Genomic DNA, 20,036 nt, shown 5'->3' with positions numbered 1-20,036 from the left:
TAATATATTAGTGTTACTGCCACTCAGTAGCATCATGACTTTGCATAGCATAAACCACTTTTTTTTTTTTTTTAAGGCAGGTCTGCCTGAAAATCTTTCATATGACTGTATATAATTCATTCTTTCTTGGAAGCATACAGAGTTGTGACCTCATTATCTGCTACTGACAAGATTACCTATAATACGCATTTCTTATCTAAGAAGTAATACATCCCACTGAGATGGCATTGTTATCTAGTCACCTGCGCATCAGGGATTTTTATTAAGTACAGAGGAGTGTTTAATGGCTGCCTCTGCTTTTAATAATTTTTCTTTATAGTTTGGCGTTCATGATATGCGTACATAGTTTCTGTAGCTATTTGGCATGGCATCTTGAATTGGGCCCTGGAGGAAGCTACAGAGCTGTTCTTCTGTTGTAAGCCCTGCCCACTCTAATTACAGACACTCTCTTTCCCACTCTTCAAGCTCCCTTATCCTCTCTCCTCCCTCATCCTGTGTCACAACTTATCTAGAAACATGCCCTGCCAATTTGTCCCGAGAGGAGGTGCATGCTGTTCTGAACTTTCAATGGACTGTGACTGAGGAGTAAGGGGAAAAGGGGTGATCCCTTATTTTCCTCACCTCTACACCTCTACATTGGGGCTTTTTTTGTCTGTTTCTGTTTCCTGTTTTGTTTCCATATTCATATCAAGACTGCTGACAACCAAAAAGGCAAATTAATTACCTGCAGCTTAAATTTATTTTTTAAAAAGGCATCTGAAGTTTTGTTATGGTTTCTTGTGTATTTTTTTCAGTAAGAATTTGTGATCATGTCTGGATGTGTGACTCTGAAATATTATCGTCTGTCAGACAAAAGGTGTCCATATCGAACTCCTGACAGCTCTGTGGTTCAAAATTTTGGCCTTATTAATTCTGCTTTAAACATTTTATAAGTCAGACAACAAATCTGAATCTTCGGGCTTGGCAGAGCTGTTTGTACACCATTATTGCCTCATACCCTACTTCTGAAGTGTGGCCAGATGGTTACTGTGCCCTGTCAGACACCAGCTTTCATAGCAGTCCCTGGACAGGCTACATTGCCTGCAGTAATAGAGAATCCTTAAGGCTGCTTGAAAGTGCATTTCAGGTGAGACCTGGTACCTGGCAGTGTTAGGATCAGGAACCCACAAAAGAGGCATCTGTATGCAAACACTGCGACAGGGGTGTGGAGTAGGGGCTGCCTGTGAATGAGTTACGTTGGGAAGGTTTGAAGAGAGATGTGTTCCGTGTCTCCAGTGTCCTTGTGCTGGTGGGCAAGAAGTGTTGCTGGACTTCTATATTAATGCAAGACTCTCCCCATGCTTCATGGTGCTTGGGACTCTCTCACGTTACATAGGAATTAAGTTACTGATCTGAATGTGTATGTGTGTTGTCCGCTCTGTGACAGGCCTATGCCCACAGGCTACAGAAATAGTGTTGTCATGGACCCCAAACATTACTTTTTCCAGCTTTCATAGGCTTTTTTGCTCCCCATTCACAGTTATAGATGTCACAAAATACAGAAATTAAATGAACAATGGAGGAAACGTTCTACTTTTTTAGGTAAGAAGCTTGTGAAATGAAGGAAAAAGAACTTCCCTCAATCTTGTGATTTCTCATAATATTTCCATGGAATGTACAATTCAATTCAAAAGAATACAGTTGTATGGATAGGTTTTATTTATTGCTGACAATTAGAATGTGGTTGAAAAGAGACTGTATTAATTATCTGACGGAAAAGTCAAAACCGGAAGCTTAACACAATGAGATTTGATTAAACAGTGAAATTATTTCTACAAGGAAGTGGCTTCATTTTTCTAGATAAGAGGATAAAAAAAGAGAAATATAATTAGAGACTAAATAATTAAGCACCTGAAAGCAGGAGACTTGATTCTATTGCAGTGTAAGAGGTCACCAATTTTTGTGGAAAGTTTCTTGCTGTCATCACTGTCCCTATATAGAGGAGAGTGTCTTGCCATGTTAATGCTGAAATAGGAGATTGCTGAAATAGGAGATTGATTCCATCACATTATGCAGGTGCTACTGCAATGGTTACAAATCCCTTGACATGTGAAAATTTGTCACAAGAGAAGTCTACTTGCAGCTGTAAGGGCCCAGTCCTGCGAGGTGTGAATTCAAAATAAATTTTTGATCTCTCCCTTGGTGCCAGTTGTGCCAGACTGAAAAAAAAAAAAAAATCAATTAATTCAGGCTTGCATTGTCTTTCCTCAAGATTCCCAAGAAGCAGAACTGCATGATAGCTAGGGCACCAGCAATTACTTGAGACCCAGCCTTGGGTTTTGAGAATTACTTAGGGTTTGAGGCTTTGTGTGGACTAAGAAATGGGAAAAGATAGTACCATCTTCATTTACTCTTGAATAGACTGATGGAAATGAGAAGTGCTACGTCATGCCTCCATGTTAGGGCTGGGTACAAGTTTGGATAGTCAACACAAACTCAGAATAGGAAAACTCTGATGTCAAAGGTCAGTGCTCTGTCCAATGCCTGCTTGGTTCATATCCATTTTGGCAATAATATGATTTTTCTAATGACCAGGGTGCTGCATTTTATGTCTCCTTTTGGCCTAAATTGGCTTAGTCTTTCACTGGAATAATGTTTTCCATATTTTTATGAATTATTATGTCCAAATATTTCCAGAGCCACAGCAAGTCAGGCTGTTTTATAATAAAACAAGCTTTAGAAAATATGAACTACTCAACACTGAGTTAATCCATAAGGCAGCAGAGTCCAGAGGAAAAGAAAAAAGGAATAGAATATTTTGCTCTTATGTTTTGAAAAGGCATGATTTTCTCCTACTTTAAAGGAGGACAGAGCAACTTCTTTTTTGGACTGATACGAGGGGAGCTACGGCAGTGTCTTATTTGTTTGCTTTAGCTTAGACTTATTTCTGTAGTATTAGGGTACTGTATATAAAAATAGAAACACAAAGCCAAACTGTAAAAGAAGTATTAGAGAGACAAAGGAATTTACATGCCCATTTTATTTCCCAGGAAAGAAGAATGTTAGAAGTTTTTAGTTATTAAAGAAGTTACTACGTGGAAAAACATAACACGTGACAGAGAAATCATAATATCTCAATATGTATTTGGTGGCATTTTTATTTTCATAAATAGAAAATATGAAAAAGACAATTCAACCATGATTTTTTCTTATTGAGAAACTAGACATGCCATTGGTCATGGTAGAAGCACTGAGTAAATGCTGCAGCTTTCACTTACTGTATCTTGACCTGTTGATTCATCAAAGTCACTAGTAGTACACAGCGGTTCACAGGTTCAGGGAGGGGATTGGCATATGAGATCTCTAGAGTAACAGCTTTGTTCACTACAACCCGCCGAGGAATCTAAACGACAGAGACACATTTCTGATCATTCACTGTTTTACGCTTTTCTGGAGTCAGACTTCAGTCAAACTGTAAGCAGAACATCTCTCATATTTGAGGATGAATGAGATATTGGTAGGAGCAGTGAAATTTAACTGACAGCTGATACGCCTTTCCCAATAGTTGAAGCTGGATTTGGATTAGCTAAATAACGTTGCCAAGCTGTATGCAATATTTCATGCACAATTTCAGTGAAAGAGAGCCCCGACTATACAGATACATCTCATTAAATCTGTCTGATCTTTGGGTTGCTGAGTGGCTTTTTTTTTTTTTTTTGGCGCATCATTGATCAGGATTAAAGTGTTAAAACAATATAAACTGGCCTGAATATAGATTAGAATTAAGGGTTTAAGTCTGTATTTTGGGAGTAGGCAAAGTTGTTTAAAGGCAACACAAGCACTTGTCAATAACTGGAGTACAGATGACATGAAAGTAAGTTCTGTGAACATAAAGCAGTGGCATGTGACTGGGAGAGAAACAAGGTAACAGAGCTGTTCTGAAGAACAGGGGGCAGATTCAGGCAAAGATTCAAAACTGGTCTCTCACATGCTTACTTTCTCAATTTAAGCAGGCAGAATTTTAGAGCTACATCTGAAATTGCAGCCTAAATTAATGCATTTATCCCCAAATTCTCATCTTGAGATCTGAGCTCCATAAAGACTTTTTAGTTCTTTCTGTCTGTTTAGGACATAAGGGAGAGAATTGTTTACCTTAATGATAATGTTTGTGTCTTCTAAAATGATTGTCTTCTCCACCAGCAACTTTACCCCATGCATGTGCATGACTTCACACAAAGCAGTAACTTGGATCCTTTTGTCAGTAGTCAGATATTTTCCATAATAAGAATAAGGGATCTTTAACTGGATATGTTTCCCTGGAATTCAGACATATATTTAGGAACCATTACACTCTCAAAGAATGCTAAAGAAAAGAGAGTTATTGTGAGGGGTTTTGATATTATTGAAGAGACCAGAAGATAAGAAGGCTGGAGTCTGTTTATATTTCTTCCTTGTGAGGCTGGTTGTGTATTTCCCTCTTCTGGTGATCCTTTTCTACTTTAACTCATTTGACCCTTACAGTTTTGAATGGAGGATTTTGGCCTGAAACTGAAGGAATCTGCTCATCTGCATTTCACTGGATTCCTGTCCCTTTGTATTTCTTATAATTAGAGGTATAACCATTTTTATCTGTTTCCTCCTTATATCTTATTTATTTTACCTCAGTCAAGAAGAAAGTTTGGGTCAAGTTTCACAGAGATCCTTTTCAAGTGACCTGGTCAGCTGCTTATTGTAGTCCTACAACTTTTCTGCTGTGTATGGAAAAAATGTTTATCTTTGTAGCCCCTGGGGAGGAAAAAGATCTCTATAATAGTTTTAATAGCCTTGACTCTTCAAAAGAGAGACAGTTTCATTGTAATTTTTAACCTTTGTCCTAGTTAAAGTGTTGCCTGTTGAGTGCCAGAAAGCATACATCAGACTTTTTTTATTTGTTAAAAGTAAGATGTGTTCCTATACCTGTAATAATCACCACAGACAGATAGATACACACACACATACATATACACAGGCACACACCATATATATATATAGTGTTGCTTCTGGAGCTATAATATAAATGTAGCCTTCTATATAACATTTCATGAGACCTTCAGTTCCTGGTTGAACTAGTGAAAGTTTTCAGAGGAAAAAAAATATCTTGTAAAATGTAGTCATAAACAATGCTATTAAGAGATGGAACAAGTAGATGCACTACAAGGCTGATACAGATATGATACTGATGTTTCTTCCTTCCAGTTGCCTTTGTGTGGCTAAGAAGAGGGCTATATTGACTCCTTAGGGACATTAAAAGTTACCTTGTTTAGAACCAAGATCCACAGAAGTGGTTGCCTTCAGGATCTCTGCCACTGGTCTCCTTGTGTACAGGATGGTTGACGCACTCATGTCCACCTTCACGGTCTTGTGGTCAAAAGATAGGTTATTGAGAATTAAGATTAGGGTAATGTCTTTGCCAAACACTGGAGGTTCAGCCAGCTTGAATTTCCCAGAGATCCCAGGGTTTCTAATTGTCTCTGAAGATCTTTCATCTGGAGATTCTGTGTGTCCTTCTGTGATATTTGATCCAAATATCTTGGCTAAGGCCTTTTTATAAACTCGTCTTTCCTCAGAAGAACCTGATCGAAGGAGAGAACCAAGCAAAATTCATACTTTTGTTGCCATTGCACCTTCTCTGTGTAAAGGCTTTCAGAATGATATCGGGTGTCAGCTCTGCATCACCCAGAAATATGCAGTACCTGAAAGTTCCCCATATTTTTATTAGGCCTCTGTTAAAGTTTTTCACAGTAAAGTAATAAACATACTGTAATAAGGTGAATAAGTCACTAAAATGAAATATGATGCATTTGTTTTTGTTTAGGATGCAAGATTTCTTTTTCTTTGGTCAGAACATGCAGTAGTGTGATAAGTGTTTGTCCTGGTTTCAGCTGGGATGTAGTTAACTGTCTTCCTAGTAGCTGGTACAGCGCTATGTTTTGAGTTCAGTATGCGAAGAATGTTGATAACACTGATGTTTTCAGTTGTTGCTCAGTAGTGTTTAGACTATAGTCAAGGATTTTTCACCTTCTCATGCCCAGCCAGGGCACAAGAAGTTGGCACAGGACACAACCAGGGCACCTGACCCAAACTGGCCAACGGTGTCTTCCAGACCATGTGACGTCCCATCTAGTTTAGGGACTGGGAAGGGCGGGGGGGGAAATCGCCGCTCGGGGACTGGCTGGGTGTCGGTCGGCGGGTGGTGAGCAATTGCCCTGCGCATCATTTGTACATTCCAATCCTTTTATTACTACTGTTGTCATTTTATTAGTGTTATCATTATCATTATTAGTCTCTTCTTTTCTGTTCTCTTAAATCGTTCTTATCTCAACCCAGGAGTTTTACTTCTTTTCCCGATTTTCTCCCCCATCCCACTGGATGAGGGGGAGTGAGTGAGCGGCTGCATGGTGCTTAGTTGCTGGCTGGGGTTAAACCACGACAGTGTTACTTCGCTAATCTGATGATAACCAACCTCTGTATTAAATATGGTTGCACTAAAACCTTGAGGAGTGAAGTATTGTAATATGGCTGCTGATTCAGAAGGCAAACTTTAAAAAAAGTGAAATCTATCTTCCTCTTTTTTTTTTTTAAGACTTTGAGCCACAAACATTAAGCAAACTATTATATGAAATCTGTAACCCTAAATTTAAAAAAGATGGGAAGACATAGGTACCAAGTTTTTGACGGAAGATAAAAATATTCTCACGAACATATGGCTATGCAGTTCTTAACCTTTGCTGCTTTGTTTTCCTAAGTATAGATGAATGGCATGTTCCCTTTACTGTTTCCTAGTAGTTTTGTTTCCAGAATTCAGTAATGTGGGACTGAGTCCACTGGGAGTGCAAACACGTAACAACTGAATGGCTGGGTAGCTGATGGCTGGATGTTGGAACAGGACCACAAGAGAGCCTAACTCGGTGAATTTATACAGTCAGAGAGGGAGACTGAGTGAGTCACTCCTCTTGGGAGCGGGATGTAATGTGGTCTTCAAAAGGAAAGACGAGGAGCTGGAATGGACACAGCAAGAAAGAACTTATTTACTGAGAGACACTGAGCATGAGGTCATATGGGAGATGGATGTCTAGTGTTAGAGGACTGGAGTTTAAGGGTTTGGATTAGTGGTTTGATTGTTGCCCCACTGCCTCTGCCAGATATGCTGGAAAGCTAGTACTTATCTGTACTTCCCATACTACAGACCTGTGCACAGTTTGTTATAAATGATAGACTCAGTTTTAAGACTTTCTGGTATGATAGCTTGAGTGTTTGTCTGCCTTGGGTAGTAAAATGTATTTTATAGCCCTATTTTGTGTATATATTACATTTTGTAATATATACATATTACATATACATAGTCCCTTCTGTGTAAGGGACTAAAGTATATTTTGTATTGTGTCTTAATAAGGAAACTACTAAATACACAAAAACAGAAATATAATACCCATTGTATTAAGAAAGTAGTCTGAGAACACTGGCAAGAAATATTTTCTGACGGAAAGGGAGAGATGCTCAAAGAAAACAGGTTACCCATCCTAGCGTCCTAGCACCAAGAATTCAGTAGGAGATAACTGTGATAACAAGGAGATTATTTGTGATAATTCCTTTACCTTCTGGATATTTGTAATTACAGGTGACATCCACACGGGAATTGCTGCCCACAGCTTTGGTGCTTATAAACCTGCCAATTATTTCAGTATCACAATAAACTCTTCTCTTAGTTCCATCATTGTATACAATCCATCTGTTGCAATCGGCATTCACCTCCGTATACACAAATAAGGTGTCATAATCCAAGTCTACATCACCTTCTTTGATGGCTGTGACAGATGCAGGGCCACACTGAAATAATCCTAAAACATGAAAAAAAAAAGTCAGACTTTATTAGTTGTGCTCAGTTTGGAGAAGGAATGCTAAGTCATAGTAAGAACTTATACTGTTACCTCTGCTTTGTTCTTGTGGAGTCGCATCTAAAACCTGCCATCCATTGTATGATGTTCCCAGGTCTGGGCGAATGAACCAGCTTTCATTCCAGACGTGGTAATCCCTGGAGACAAAGAACAATGTCTAGAAAGCATAGTAATATAGAGTCATACAAACGTCCAATTTGAAAGGAGTAGGGAATTTTGTTTTTTAAAGAATCTCTAAGATGTGACACAAGCTGTCTAGTTACAGCAACTCACTACCTCTTTCAAAGGATGGATTTACTGCCTGCTTTTGAGGTGTAGACCTCAGGGTAGGGAGGGAGAGAATACAGATGTCAGCAGCTTGCTTTGGGAGCAATATGAACTATAAGTGAAACATTTAAGCCTTGTATATAGGCAACACTTGGTGACTGGGTTCAGTAACCTTCAAATGTGGAAAATGCTTTGTTTAAATACAAACTTAAAATAGCTATACTGGATCAGATAAAATGCTCATAAAGTTCAGTAGTCCATCTATAGTATTATGCAGCAGCAGATGTTTAGAAAAGAGATAAGAACAGCACCTGAATAGAATGACCCTTCCCCTGATATGCTCTACGATTTCTCACAGTCAGAGAATTAGGGACTTTGAGTCGGTCATTGCATCAAGACCACTGGGTTTCATGGTCATTAGTCATCTTATTCTCTATGAATCTCTTTTGTCCTGTTTAAAAACTCTTTATAGCTTTGTTTTCAACAGCATCCAGTGGTAATGAGTTCCACAGACTCCGAAAGGAAAGGATAGCGTGAAAGACTGGTAAAATGTAGGTCACAGGAGGACCCAGAAAAGATTTGTTGGCTGAATTTTGTTCAGAGGCTAATACTTTTAAGGAGGTTAAGAGGTGAAAGACTTCCTGTATCCTTCAACCACATACACTCAGTGAAAGGAAGCAGACTAAAGATGATACTTTTGGTGAAGCCTAGTGTGCACAGAGACTTTGAGCTATATGATATACCCTTGGGCCTAGTTAGTTCACTTTCTGAAAAGTGAAGTGGGTGCAGATTTTAAAACTGGAGGGCAACTAAATTATAAAATGGTATCATTTAAAGAATATTATGTTTCTTTGGCTACTCAAATTTTGGGGCTTGATTGATGACCATGGATCACTTGCAGTTTACAGCACTGGACTACAATGTCCAATAAGCAAGTCTGGAGGGTGTTGGGATTGTTCTCTTTTCTGTTCCCATACGGGGAAGGTCTAGCTAAAGGAGTGCAGAAAAACTTCTTGGGGAGGCTCCCATCTACCGGGGTGGGGGGGAGTTGACAGGCCAAACTGAGAAACACAGGCTTTGGATGTGTGATGAGAGAAAGTTATGGCAGCAGTAAACCAGTTGAGAGCATGGAAGGTACTCAGCTGCATTATCAGGAACAGACTGGTTAGGTGTCAGTGATTAAAAGAGCCTTGGTAACTGGTACTTTGTCAATGGAAACATAATTTTAAAGAAAGTTGCAACTTGTTTGAGGTCAAGGACTGCAAAAAATTGGGCTGGTTGGTTATTTGAAGTAACTGTTATCTCAAAACCATGAAATACATTTTCTTTCCAAATGGATGTCTAGTGTATTAATTTAGATATTTGTATTAACTTTTGTCCATTCAATTGCTTTTGTACTACTAGCGTTTATGTTTTTAAGTCTCATAAATCCTCTCTCTAATTATTGGTGAGATGCAAAAGTTTATATTTACCATGTGGAATCCTTGCTGATATTAAGACTCTTTCCAGAGCTGTCGTAGTACTTATCAATACTCAGATTTCTATCCACATCATGGGCAGAGTTAAAATTTGAAACCAAACGAGTTGGAATCCCCAAGCACCTCAGAACTGAAATATATTTAAAAAACAAAAAACAAAACACAAACAAACCCCACAGCTTTAGTTCAATGATTATAAATATCTGAGAAACAAAGTTAAGTGTCTAAATATTTTGTGATTCTTTAGCATTTGCAGTCTTCAGAGCACTGTTCCTCTTGTAGAATTAATTGCTTTGTACTTTTGATAAAACCAGAGGTCACAAATGCCTCCATTTCACCACACTCCTCTGTTCTTAAAGCTTACCTGTACACATCACGCCTGCAAAAACCCAGCACTGGCCATACTGAACAGGCTTGTAGTTGTCCTGACGCCATTTCTGGAGGATTACCACACTGCCATCCCATCTGGATGGATTCTCATGTGAATGGAAACTTCCTTGCCACTTTCCCAGGAGAACTCCATTATCATTATCATTTCCATTGATCTAAAAATAGGCCAATGGACAGAATGCACAAAATCAATTGTGTGTAATGCACCATATCTAGTTAATTATATTGCTTAAGGTGCAGGTAGCTGAATATCAGTGGTATAACTAATGCTTTCTGCTTAAGCACATGGAATTCAGATTAAGTTGTCCATTTCTTACCATAGAACTGATTACTCGGCCCACATATTTAGGATCTCCTCTTCGGGATACATCAATGGCTGGGTCCTGACGATAGTATAGGCTCAGATCAAGCATGGTAAGACAGATGTTTAGAAGGTGATCTTGAAACTGTGATCAGATAAGATAATTTTTTTAAAAAATAGATAGTTTCACAAACAGAATTAGAGGAGATTCTACTGCAGTTCCTCCTTTCTAAGATATTCCAGCCCAAATGTGATAGGGACAGTGAGGCACAAAGACAGTGGTGTGCAGAGGCACACACTGGAGACAGAATAAGAGCACAAATTAATTCCTTATGTCTTACCTGTCCATAGTACCATCCTCTTGCTTCAATGTACTTTGCATTGCCCACAAAGATTATTCCATTTTCATTTAGAACATATTCTTGTCTCTCATTTTCATTAGCCAAGTAGACATCATCACCTGAAAACCAAGTTGGACATGCTTTTACACTTAAAGCTGAGAATACTAGCAACCTTTCAAAACCATTTGTATCTTGATTTATCAAGGGAAAAACTACTGTTTGGAAAACGCAATTATAGCTTCCTGAAAATGTACAGTTCGGTGAAAATGCCTGCTATTGCATATGGCCTGGGGCTGGTGGGGGGAATCCATGTTACACTAACTTTTTCCCCTAATTTTAGTATAGCCTTTGCATATTACCTAGATGTCCCCTATCTGTACATTGTACTTTTGTGAGGAAGATGGAGAAAAGTCCAGTCTAGCTCACTGGATTCTTCTGCTTCTCAGGGTAGTTAGAAGTAGAATAGACATTTGAAAAGAATCTCACAGATGACATTTTTCTCTGTTTTCCAGTTGCGTTCATCTTGTTTTAAGATTCCTAAATGAAGATCCCTACTTGCCTGATCCAAAGTGTTATCAGGAATGTTATTAGGATAGCCTGCTCAACCAATCACTTTGATTTCCTTATTACTCATTGGTTTCCCTAGTCTATGGCACAGTATGTAGCTGCTATGAAAGCTGAGCTTCCCACAGATATTTAGGTTGTTTTGATCACTCTTTAGGTAGCAATATCTACTTAGCTTCATGTTTAATTTCATGATGTTTAAAATTATTTTGTGAAAGCTTTGGGATTTCAGGAAATGCATATAAAAATCAGCTTTTCTATTTTATTGAGTTAACTTCTTTACCTTCCTATAGGAACTTCCCATCCTTCCCTTCCTGCAAATAAAAAGATTGTGTAATTTCTTTTAAAAATTATATCACTTTATATAAGTCTATTTTTGTGGTCACTGTCCACACTTTTTTTTTTTTTATATCATCATTGTTGATTCCCAAGCTTTTGAGTCGGCATGGGCCTGGAGAACTGTGTGCAGTTCCAGGTGCTGCACTTGAAGGTGTGGATCAGTTGGAAAGTGTGAGAGGAGCACTGAGAATGCTCAGCAATCCTGAGAGTATAACTTATGAAGACAATATAACTTATTAATTAACTCAGAATTATTTAAGGTAGAAAAAAAATGGAGGTGAGTAATGGGGCAAGCACGGTAATCAATTCTAGAAATTCTTGTGAAGAGGATGGGGTGGGTGGGGAGGAAATCTGTTATTGGTGTCTATCATATGTAGGATGAGAGGTTATATGCTGAAATCAAAGCAAAAAAGATTTGGTTAGTTAACAGGAAAAAAATCTAATGGAAAGGCTAGTGTTTTATTAGAGTGAATTGCTGGGGGAGGTACTGGAGCTTCCCTAATGGCTGATCATTAAGAAGGAATTCAAGATCTGTCAGGAATGACCTGAGTGCTAAACTGAACCTGCCTTAGAGCATGGTGTGGGACTAGATAACTTCCTAAGATCCTTCTAACCCTATGAGTTTATGATTTGGAGCAATCTAAATGTCCTTCTATAATCACTTGATGAACATCTTTTTTCTAAGGTTTATATGCTCTCAATTATAATGTTCTAGAGCCAGTTCTTTAAATAAGTATACTTAGACTTTTTTGTAATAACACTATTCCTACCAATAATTAAGAGAAAAATTAGCATCAGTTTAAAAGGAGGGAAAAAACCGTGCAACACACCACAACAAATCTCTTTAAGTATGACTAAATAGGAACACCCCCTTCTTCTGTTACTCTCAGCACACAAGGAGAAAAAAGCCTCAAACAGCCACAATAGTCCTCTTTTTTGACAGTTATAGAAAGACAGCCCACTATAGACCTAATCCTTTATTAAATTAATTCATTTTAGTACAAAAATACAAAGTTGTTATATATTCTGTCTTCTCATTCTGAAATTAAAGTTTATCCTGGCATAGTGAGAAACAAGCAGGATATGAATTTCTATTGATAGTTTTTAATCAATATGCGAGCATGCTTTCTAACATATATATATTTCTAGTAATTTCTTCATATAATCTTTTCCACATAAACAAGTGGCAAGTATCAGACATCTAGGGAAAAAGATACATTCTACAAAATTCTCAAACATACATATCCTTTTATCCCCTAAAGCTTTACAATTGACGTGCTCACTTGTGAGCTATAGATAAGCAATATATGATCTTTCATTTAATTCATGATTAGCACTCTTTGTTCTAGTAGTTAGCTGTACATTCCTTCAGTAGCATTAGGACATAATGCATCATTATCAGAGGCTGGCTTGCAAGTATCTTAGATTTCTCTTTAAATGTCCTTAAGAGACTGTATTAATGTTAAAACATCACTATTGTTTTATCCAAAAGTTTGAAACAAATAAGTTAGTGAATTAATAAGCTTATTGTTTTGTTACCATTATGGAAAGATCAGTATTTTCTGTGTCAAAATTCTGTATTTATTTCAGATATACGACCTGTGAAACTAATTGCTTTCAGCTTGCTAAACTAGAAATTTTCTCTTGTCCAAAAGGCTTTTCATGTGTTCAGCTATCCCAGTAACCCTTCACTGAACATGTTCTAATTCATAATTCCTGTTCAGGAAAGATTAACTGAAAGAAAATTCCAAATGAGATTCATCACCTTGTACAATGGCATTAGTATTTAATCTGAGCAACTGTTTCTTCTTACACAGTTTAAGAGTGCATTTGCCTTTTTAAGGGCCATTTCACTTTGGTTCTCATTCTTTGATTAACAAGTACTTTCACATTTTTCATGATTTCCAGCTGGTAAGTCTGCCATTGAAATTATAGTTATTTCTCCCTAAACATAATGGTCTTTTATTTTGTATTATTGTATCTTATTATCTTTTCTCAACTACTCCAGTCTCTAAGGGCAGCCAGTTATTTCTAAGTGGTATCCCAGCCCATCTGTGTATGGACAATGCTGCTTAATGTCAGGGTATCAAAGTCAGTAATGAACCATTTGCTCAGAGTGTTTTTTCAGATGACACTTAAGGATCCACTAGTAGGTCTTCTCCAACCCAGTGTTTTTTCTTTCATCTCTACTCCTGAATGTTTCCTTGTAAGTAGTTCTTTACTCATATTGTAATATTACAGGTTATGAATCAATTCCTGTCTTTTCCAGCTTAATGAATAACCTCCCATGTGGAACCATATCCACAGACCAGATCTGTCATTTATCCTTTGCTGAGGAAATAAGTTTTCCATTTCCCTTCTGCTATGACATTTACTATAGCGGTAACATACCCTCAAACTGAATCTGTTCCTGTTTGTCAGGCTCAGGGGTCTATTCCACTCTGCAGAAGCCTCTTCACCAGCATCCTACTTTAAGGATACTCCCTTTTGTTTGGCAGTGGTCATTGCATCATCTGATAAATCTGGAGGGCTCTTCTGCAAAATCATTAGTTTTAAACTGGAATGGCGCAGCTTAATTTTTCTCAGTTTTCATCGGAGAACAGTTTGTCTGCTTTTATGAATACCACTGCTACTCTGGTGTTCCAGTTCAGGAGCTGTCAAGTACTTCAGTCCCTGCTGTTTGGCTTCCATCAATTAGAGGTTACACCACAAGTGATCTTTCAGGGGTTTCTAGGAAGGCTTTTCCCTCAGGACTGTCTATGCAGAGACAGTCTGAGTTTCCTGAACATCCTTCTATAATTATTTCTGTCTTCCAAGACATGCTGAGCTAATTAGCAGCCTTTTTCATCTTGGCTCTTGGAGTATTTGTTAGTGGCCCTTGACTAACATATGGTCACAGAAGAAAATAGTGGGTGATTGTGGTTACTCTTCTTTTATAAGCTGTTTAGTCACTTGGCTGGCTAAGAGCTCCCTTAACTCTGGAGTGGTGTATTTTAAGGCTAATCTAGGTTTCTAGACATATTTGCAAAATCTGAGTTTAGGAATTTGCATTTCTTCTGCAACATGCTGAGGTTGCAGAAATAAAAAATGGAAGAGCAGGAGATGTCCCTTTTCAACCCATGATGAAAGACATGGGAAATGCCAATCTTCTTCACACTAGCCCTCTTATCAGTTCTTATAAAGTTAGTTGAGCTATTGTCTTTGCAGTTAACATCTACAAGAGCAGTCTTGCTCTGATTTAGGTGCAAGTCAAGGATGTTACTGTATGCTTGCTTCAAGTTCTGAGAAGTACCTGCACTTATTAAAGTCTATCAGCCCTTGTTTACAGAAAAAGTGATCTGCTCAGTCCTGAAGAAGGACTCGTATGTTATTACTCCATATAGCACATTTCATTAGGATAAAAGGGGGGGGGGGGGGGGGGGAAGCGTCAGCATCTTTTTAATGCATTAAAACGAGGTCTCTGAACAGATAGCTGAGATTGCTGCCACTGGTAACCCAAAGAGAGACAGCTTGAGGTAGCAAGCTCACTGTGCGGATATGAAAGCAAATAGGTCAGTTATATTCAAGAGCAAAGGCATTGGTACCTACCTGGGCACCAAGGGTTGAAGAGTAACACAAACTGCCCCAGGAATCTGGAGAAGATCTTGTTCCCTGAGGTTACTTGAAGGATGAGATTGTATCGTCCAATGACAGCATTGGCTGGGCTGGATATTGTAAAGTTCATATAGCCAGACTCGCTGGGTCCTTGGGCAGCACTCCAGCCACTTGCCCCCACCTCAGAGAGGTTAAATACAGCTTTTGTACGATGAGATTCTGAGGGGGATGGTCCTGCCGGAAAGAAGGGGTAATTGGTTTCCATTCCAGAGTGTGGTTTCAATGTTAACCTCATATTTGAAATGAGAACATTACAGGGGGAAAAGCGTTAAAAATACATGAAGAAAAATTGCATCTCTAAATGGAATAAGGGGAGAACTACAAGGGATAAAGATTACATTTCTGTGAGAACATGGATTAAGCTAAGGGAGTGTTACCTATTTCAGTGACAAATGCTAGGTTCTCCCCAGTCTGCTTTGGTCTGTTGAAGTACAGGGTAATAGTGAAGGCTTGTCCTCGCCTCACAGTCAACTCAGCATTGGCATATCTGTCAGTATGGTGTGTGCTTGCGTTTACTGATGGCTGCCAGCTGATATGTGTTGGTGTCAGATCTGTAAAACAGAAGAAAAGATATGAAGAAGCAGCCAGCATGGAAAGAAGTCATTTGCTGGTGATTGGCATGATGAGATTGCTAAGAGCAGTTATCTTTTACCAGATAAAAGACAACTAAAAAGCAGATGCCCCATTAAATTGATTAAGTCTAGTGGTAAATAATAGAATTTTTTGCTTGAGTTTTGTTATGGGGCTGTCGTACACCAGGACTTATATACTTCCTATACAGTGCTGGATGCTGTTTTATCACTGGACTTAGAAATTTACAGGGGCAAATCAGTGTCATTTCATTGTCAGCACCAAATAAAGTGGCCTGTAGCCCCTCTACATTTTCAACATCTATATTTTTAGGATCCCAGAAATGGCTATTAGGACATCTTACTTTTCCCGCTTATATCTTGATGCCTTTTGGCCTAGAGTAGGGAAAGATGCATAGTGAGAGATCATCTGTCTTATTTGAATCAACAAGAGGTATTTGAGGCCGTAAGTTGGAGCTTTTGACAAAGAAATCAATCTGACTGAATATAGCTGTGTCCAAAGTGACAACTGGACCACTGGGATTCCTGTTCTAGTAGGCACTACCTTCATGTCCTAGAGGAATTCTGATGATTTTTACAGTGTGCTTGAAGTTCTCAACACCAAGTGTCCTGCATACATGCTGTTATTATGGTCTGTGGTTTAAAACCCATAAAGAGGCTCTTGCCACCTTAAATTCTCAACTACCTTTTCAGCAAGCGAGTATGTATATGATCTTCCTTGCAAGATTTGTTTTCCCTTCTATAGTTTATGTTTTATTGCCGCACTCAAACTTGAGCAGTTACACTGTCTTTGGGAGCTCTGAGAGGCACTGTCCTCTGTGTTTATATCTGCCCTATGAGACTCCACAGAGTACACCTGGAGCATTGTGCTGCAAGTTTTGGCAAATGCTCAGGGCAAGTACCTTGGTTAAGATTGTTCCAAATCACTTTTATTAAAGCTAGTATCATAAATGCAAGGGGGACACACACACACGACATGACCTCCACCATTTTAAAGGAAATTCAAGAGCAAACAATAACAACAACAAAAATAGTGTGATGGAAAGGATCGATTAAGGCCTATGGCACCGTGCACTATTATGGTAGGGATCTTCAAACAAGCTTCCAAGTCTATCTCGTACCATATAGCATAGCAATGAAATACTAAATCAGATCTGGAACAATATAGCTGCATATTACTAGAATTTACATATAATCTTTGAAGAAGAAGTAAAAGTAAAATCTAACTTATGCAAAAAAAGTGCCATAATTACATTCAAGAAAAATTTTTTTCTTTGTAGTCTAAGACCACAAAGAAGTAACGTGAGTAAGCATTGATGCGCTGAAAAAGAGAATCTTTAGCATGACTATCTGGGATGACAGTGAACTGCTTTCTGTGCTGCCAGGAAAGGCTGCTGCTTTCCCTGCAAAGCAACATTTTAAAAACTGATTTGAAAATGTTTGTTTCATTGTTAAACAAGAGACAACCTTGCTTTGCAATTGCCCAGCTCAATAATCATCTTCATTTTTAACTTTAAAATGCATAGATATTGTCATTACTGTTTTCCTTTAGTAGGGTTTTAATGCATCTTTGAATTCCCATCTATAGGCTCCATGCTCACAGCTCCATTAGGATGGATTACACTAATTTTTTTAATACAAAGCATAACACATGTCTGAAATAGCATTTAAAAAATAAAGGGTTTAGATGGAGTTCCGCATAGTGCCTTTTGAAGTAATGGGAATTTCTTTTCTTTCACAGCGCCCCCCAGTTATCCTCTGCTTAGCTCAAAAATTATTCTCAAACAGGTCTTAATAATAACAACAGTAAAACTTTGAAAATGAAGTGCAAGAACAAATTACAATATAAAATTTCAGATAAGAAATCTGAGCAGATACCTACAGGGCATGTATCTTAAGGAAACAGTCCTGAATAAAGTACCTGCTGAAGGGAAGCAAATGACACGAACTCACCTGCCATTCCCTCAGCTTATGAGAATTGTATACAACTTCTACTTTGTTCTTCAAGGATGTCCAAGTCACATGAATCATAAAAAACTCAACAATCTTTTCGTGCTGTCAGCTGAAATTTTAGAGAGGGAAGAGGTGCTCAGCAGTTGTTATTAATACCTGTAGACTTGTCAAACGAATTAACTAGTTCATATAATATATGTATGTCTAATGCCAATGTTCCTACTCAACGTGGGTGTAATTATGGGAGGAGATACCAAAATTATTTACTCAGAGGAAATGTGTTCACTTGAATCCCAAGACAAGAAGAACTTCCTACAAAGGATAATAGGTGTGCCATGAATAAGTTATCTTTAAGGATGAGGAAACGGAGAGTGTGGTGGGACGTAAAAGCCATATGAAGGAAAAAGGAGCATTTCCTGATTACTTAACTTCCAGATTGGTCAATGTCACTTCTGGTTTTGTTCAACAGCTGTGAGTTGGTTTTAGAGGGGTTTTTTGGGGTCTCAAATTATCTCCAATGCCCCCTGACTTATGTGAAATGATAAATTCCCACCAGAAACAAATGTCTGTTTACCTGTTATGTTAGCTAGCTCTGTACTACTATTTCAGCAAAAGTTTCATTTCAAAAGGAACCCCCAAACTATTAACCATGAGTAGTTTTTATCAGTGCAAACTGATAAAGCCTGTCTGTCTTCACAACTGTGGATATATTTCTTTTTATTTTTGTACCCTCGCTTAAAAGTGTACAGGTAATAAAATGACATTGTTGTAGGGAGGAATATTTATCTGTTTAAGATTCTGCAGCTCAACTGGTCATGTCTTAGCACTCAGTAGAGACTTAAAAAATAAATTAGTCCGAGTTTTAAGTTACAAAGAAAAAAAACTGAAAAAGAAGCAGAAATTAAGCTCCAAGAGCTGTTTCTAAGATTGATTTTACAAAAAAAATTAGCTTCTTGCACCTTTTTGAGAAACTTTGTTTTGATACCACAAAGACTAAAAGAGTACTTACTTATATGACATTCATGCTAGCCCTATCCTGAAAGAACAACACTAAAACTTTTCACACTTGGCAGCAGTATATCTGGTATAGTGTATCTCCACTTACATTATAATTCAGAGGTCCTTCTTCCTCTTGGAAGTTTCCAGGATGTTCAGGCTGTCAAAACTCGTTCCGGGAATCGCCTCAGATGGATTTGATTGCCGTTCAGAGCTACTTTAGTCGGTCTTTTTCTCTTTTGCTTAATTCATATTCCTTGGAAACCATAAGAGCCACAAGCCTCTGATGTTACCTGATCTTCACACACAGCCCTAGTGACAAACCGCATTGACCAGTTCTTAAGTTCAGGCGTTCAGTACTTATAGTGATTGCTTCAGACATTACACGTTGCTCCCGCTGGAGTATGACTATTTCCTTTCTTCTTCCTTACCGCTCACGTAAGTAATTAAATCTCAGAACACTTTTTCTGTCTCGGCTGCAACCACCTCCTTTACCTCTGTATGACACACCCACAGTGGTGTTCACCAAACCACCAGAACCTCTCTCTCAGACTGGCCTACATCCCAAACTGGCACCTGCCAGTCCACACCTTCACCACAGCAAAGCATCAGCAGCTGCTTTTGTAAGCCCTTTGGAATGCAGCGGTCGTGGTTGCAAAGTGACTAATGACTTAACATTGTCGCAGGTGTTTTTCCTAGCTCAATTCCACCCACTCATCATCCAAAATGGTTCAAAATATTTTGTTCGTCCTTTTCCCTTGTTTCAGAGCCTTGAAATTGCCGTGCAGTTTGCTAACTTTCAGAGAAAAACATACTCTTTTATTTCATTCATCTCTTTAATAATTTTGTGTATTGTTCAAGTATCGCACTAGCATATCCTCAGGGTAACCATATTGCACCTTACACTTGTATTGTCGCTACTCTTTACTAGAAAGAGGAGATCAGTGTAACTTCCACAAAAAATGTTGCAGAATCCCTTCTGCGCGTCTGTATCCAAGTAGGCACGCATTTAATTAGACTCATTAACTTCATGTGCACCTGAAGTGTTGCAGGGGAAGGGTGTTGCCTTCCTTTTAATTCCCCTAGAGGTCCCATTTACAAAGCTTCTCTAATTTCTGCTAGTGCAATGCACTTCACTTTAGCATAATCTGGTTGTTTTCACACATACAAGAGGCGTAAAAAGAAGTAATTAAGTGTATATCCACATTCTAAATCCAAGGCTATGCTTGAGCTTGAACTTCTACTGTTTG

At 38.4% G+C, this 20,036-nt stretch overlaps 1 protein-coding gene and 1 long non-coding RNA gene across 3 annotated transcripts in view; one reads left to right on the top strand and one right to left on the bottom strand.

The window, feature by feature from the left end:
* LOC138688622 (uncharacterized) overlaps positions 1-20,036 on the top strand; it is a 90,049-nt gene that overhangs the window by 32,986 nt on the left and 37,027 nt on the right. The gene's annotated exons all lie outside the window — the stretch shown is intronic.
* On the bottom strand, positions 1,682-19,534 carry LOC104310734 (protein-glutamine gamma-glutamyltransferase 6). 2 transcript variants are annotated; one of them, XM_069800459.1, is made up of 14 exons: positions 18,896-19,534; positions 17,791-17,899; positions 15,625-15,798; positions 15,182-15,421; positions 10,691-10,809; positions 10,366-10,494; positions 10,023-10,203; positions 9,653-9,788; positions 7,947-8,050; positions 7,614-7,856; positions 5,274-5,591; positions 4,132-4,295; positions 3,258-3,382; positions 1,682-2,198 (listed from the first exon to the last, which is right to left on the bottom strand). In XM_069800459.1, the coding sequence occupies exons 2-14, from the start codon at positions 17,795-17,797 to the stop codon at positions 2,048-2,050; spliced, it is 2,091 nt and encodes a 696-aa protein (XP_069656560.1). In that variant the 5' UTR covers positions 17,798-17,899; positions 18,896-19,534; the 3' UTR covers positions 1,682-2,047. The 2 variants fall into 2 exon arrangements, with proteins under 2 accessions (XP_069656560.1, XP_009927343.1); XM_009929041.2 differs by lacking the exon at positions 18,896-19,534 and having other exon boundaries at positions 17,791-18,164.

The sequence above is a fragment of the Haliaeetus albicilla genome, chromosome 2 (assembly GCF_947461875.1).
Source record: "Haliaeetus albicilla chromosome 2, bHalAlb1.1, whole genome shotgun sequence".
Lineage (NCBI taxonomy): Eukaryota > Metazoa > Chordata > Aves > Accipitriformes > Accipitridae > Haliaeetus > Haliaeetus albicilla.
This window is presented reverse-complemented; position numbering and strand designations above follow the sequence as displayed.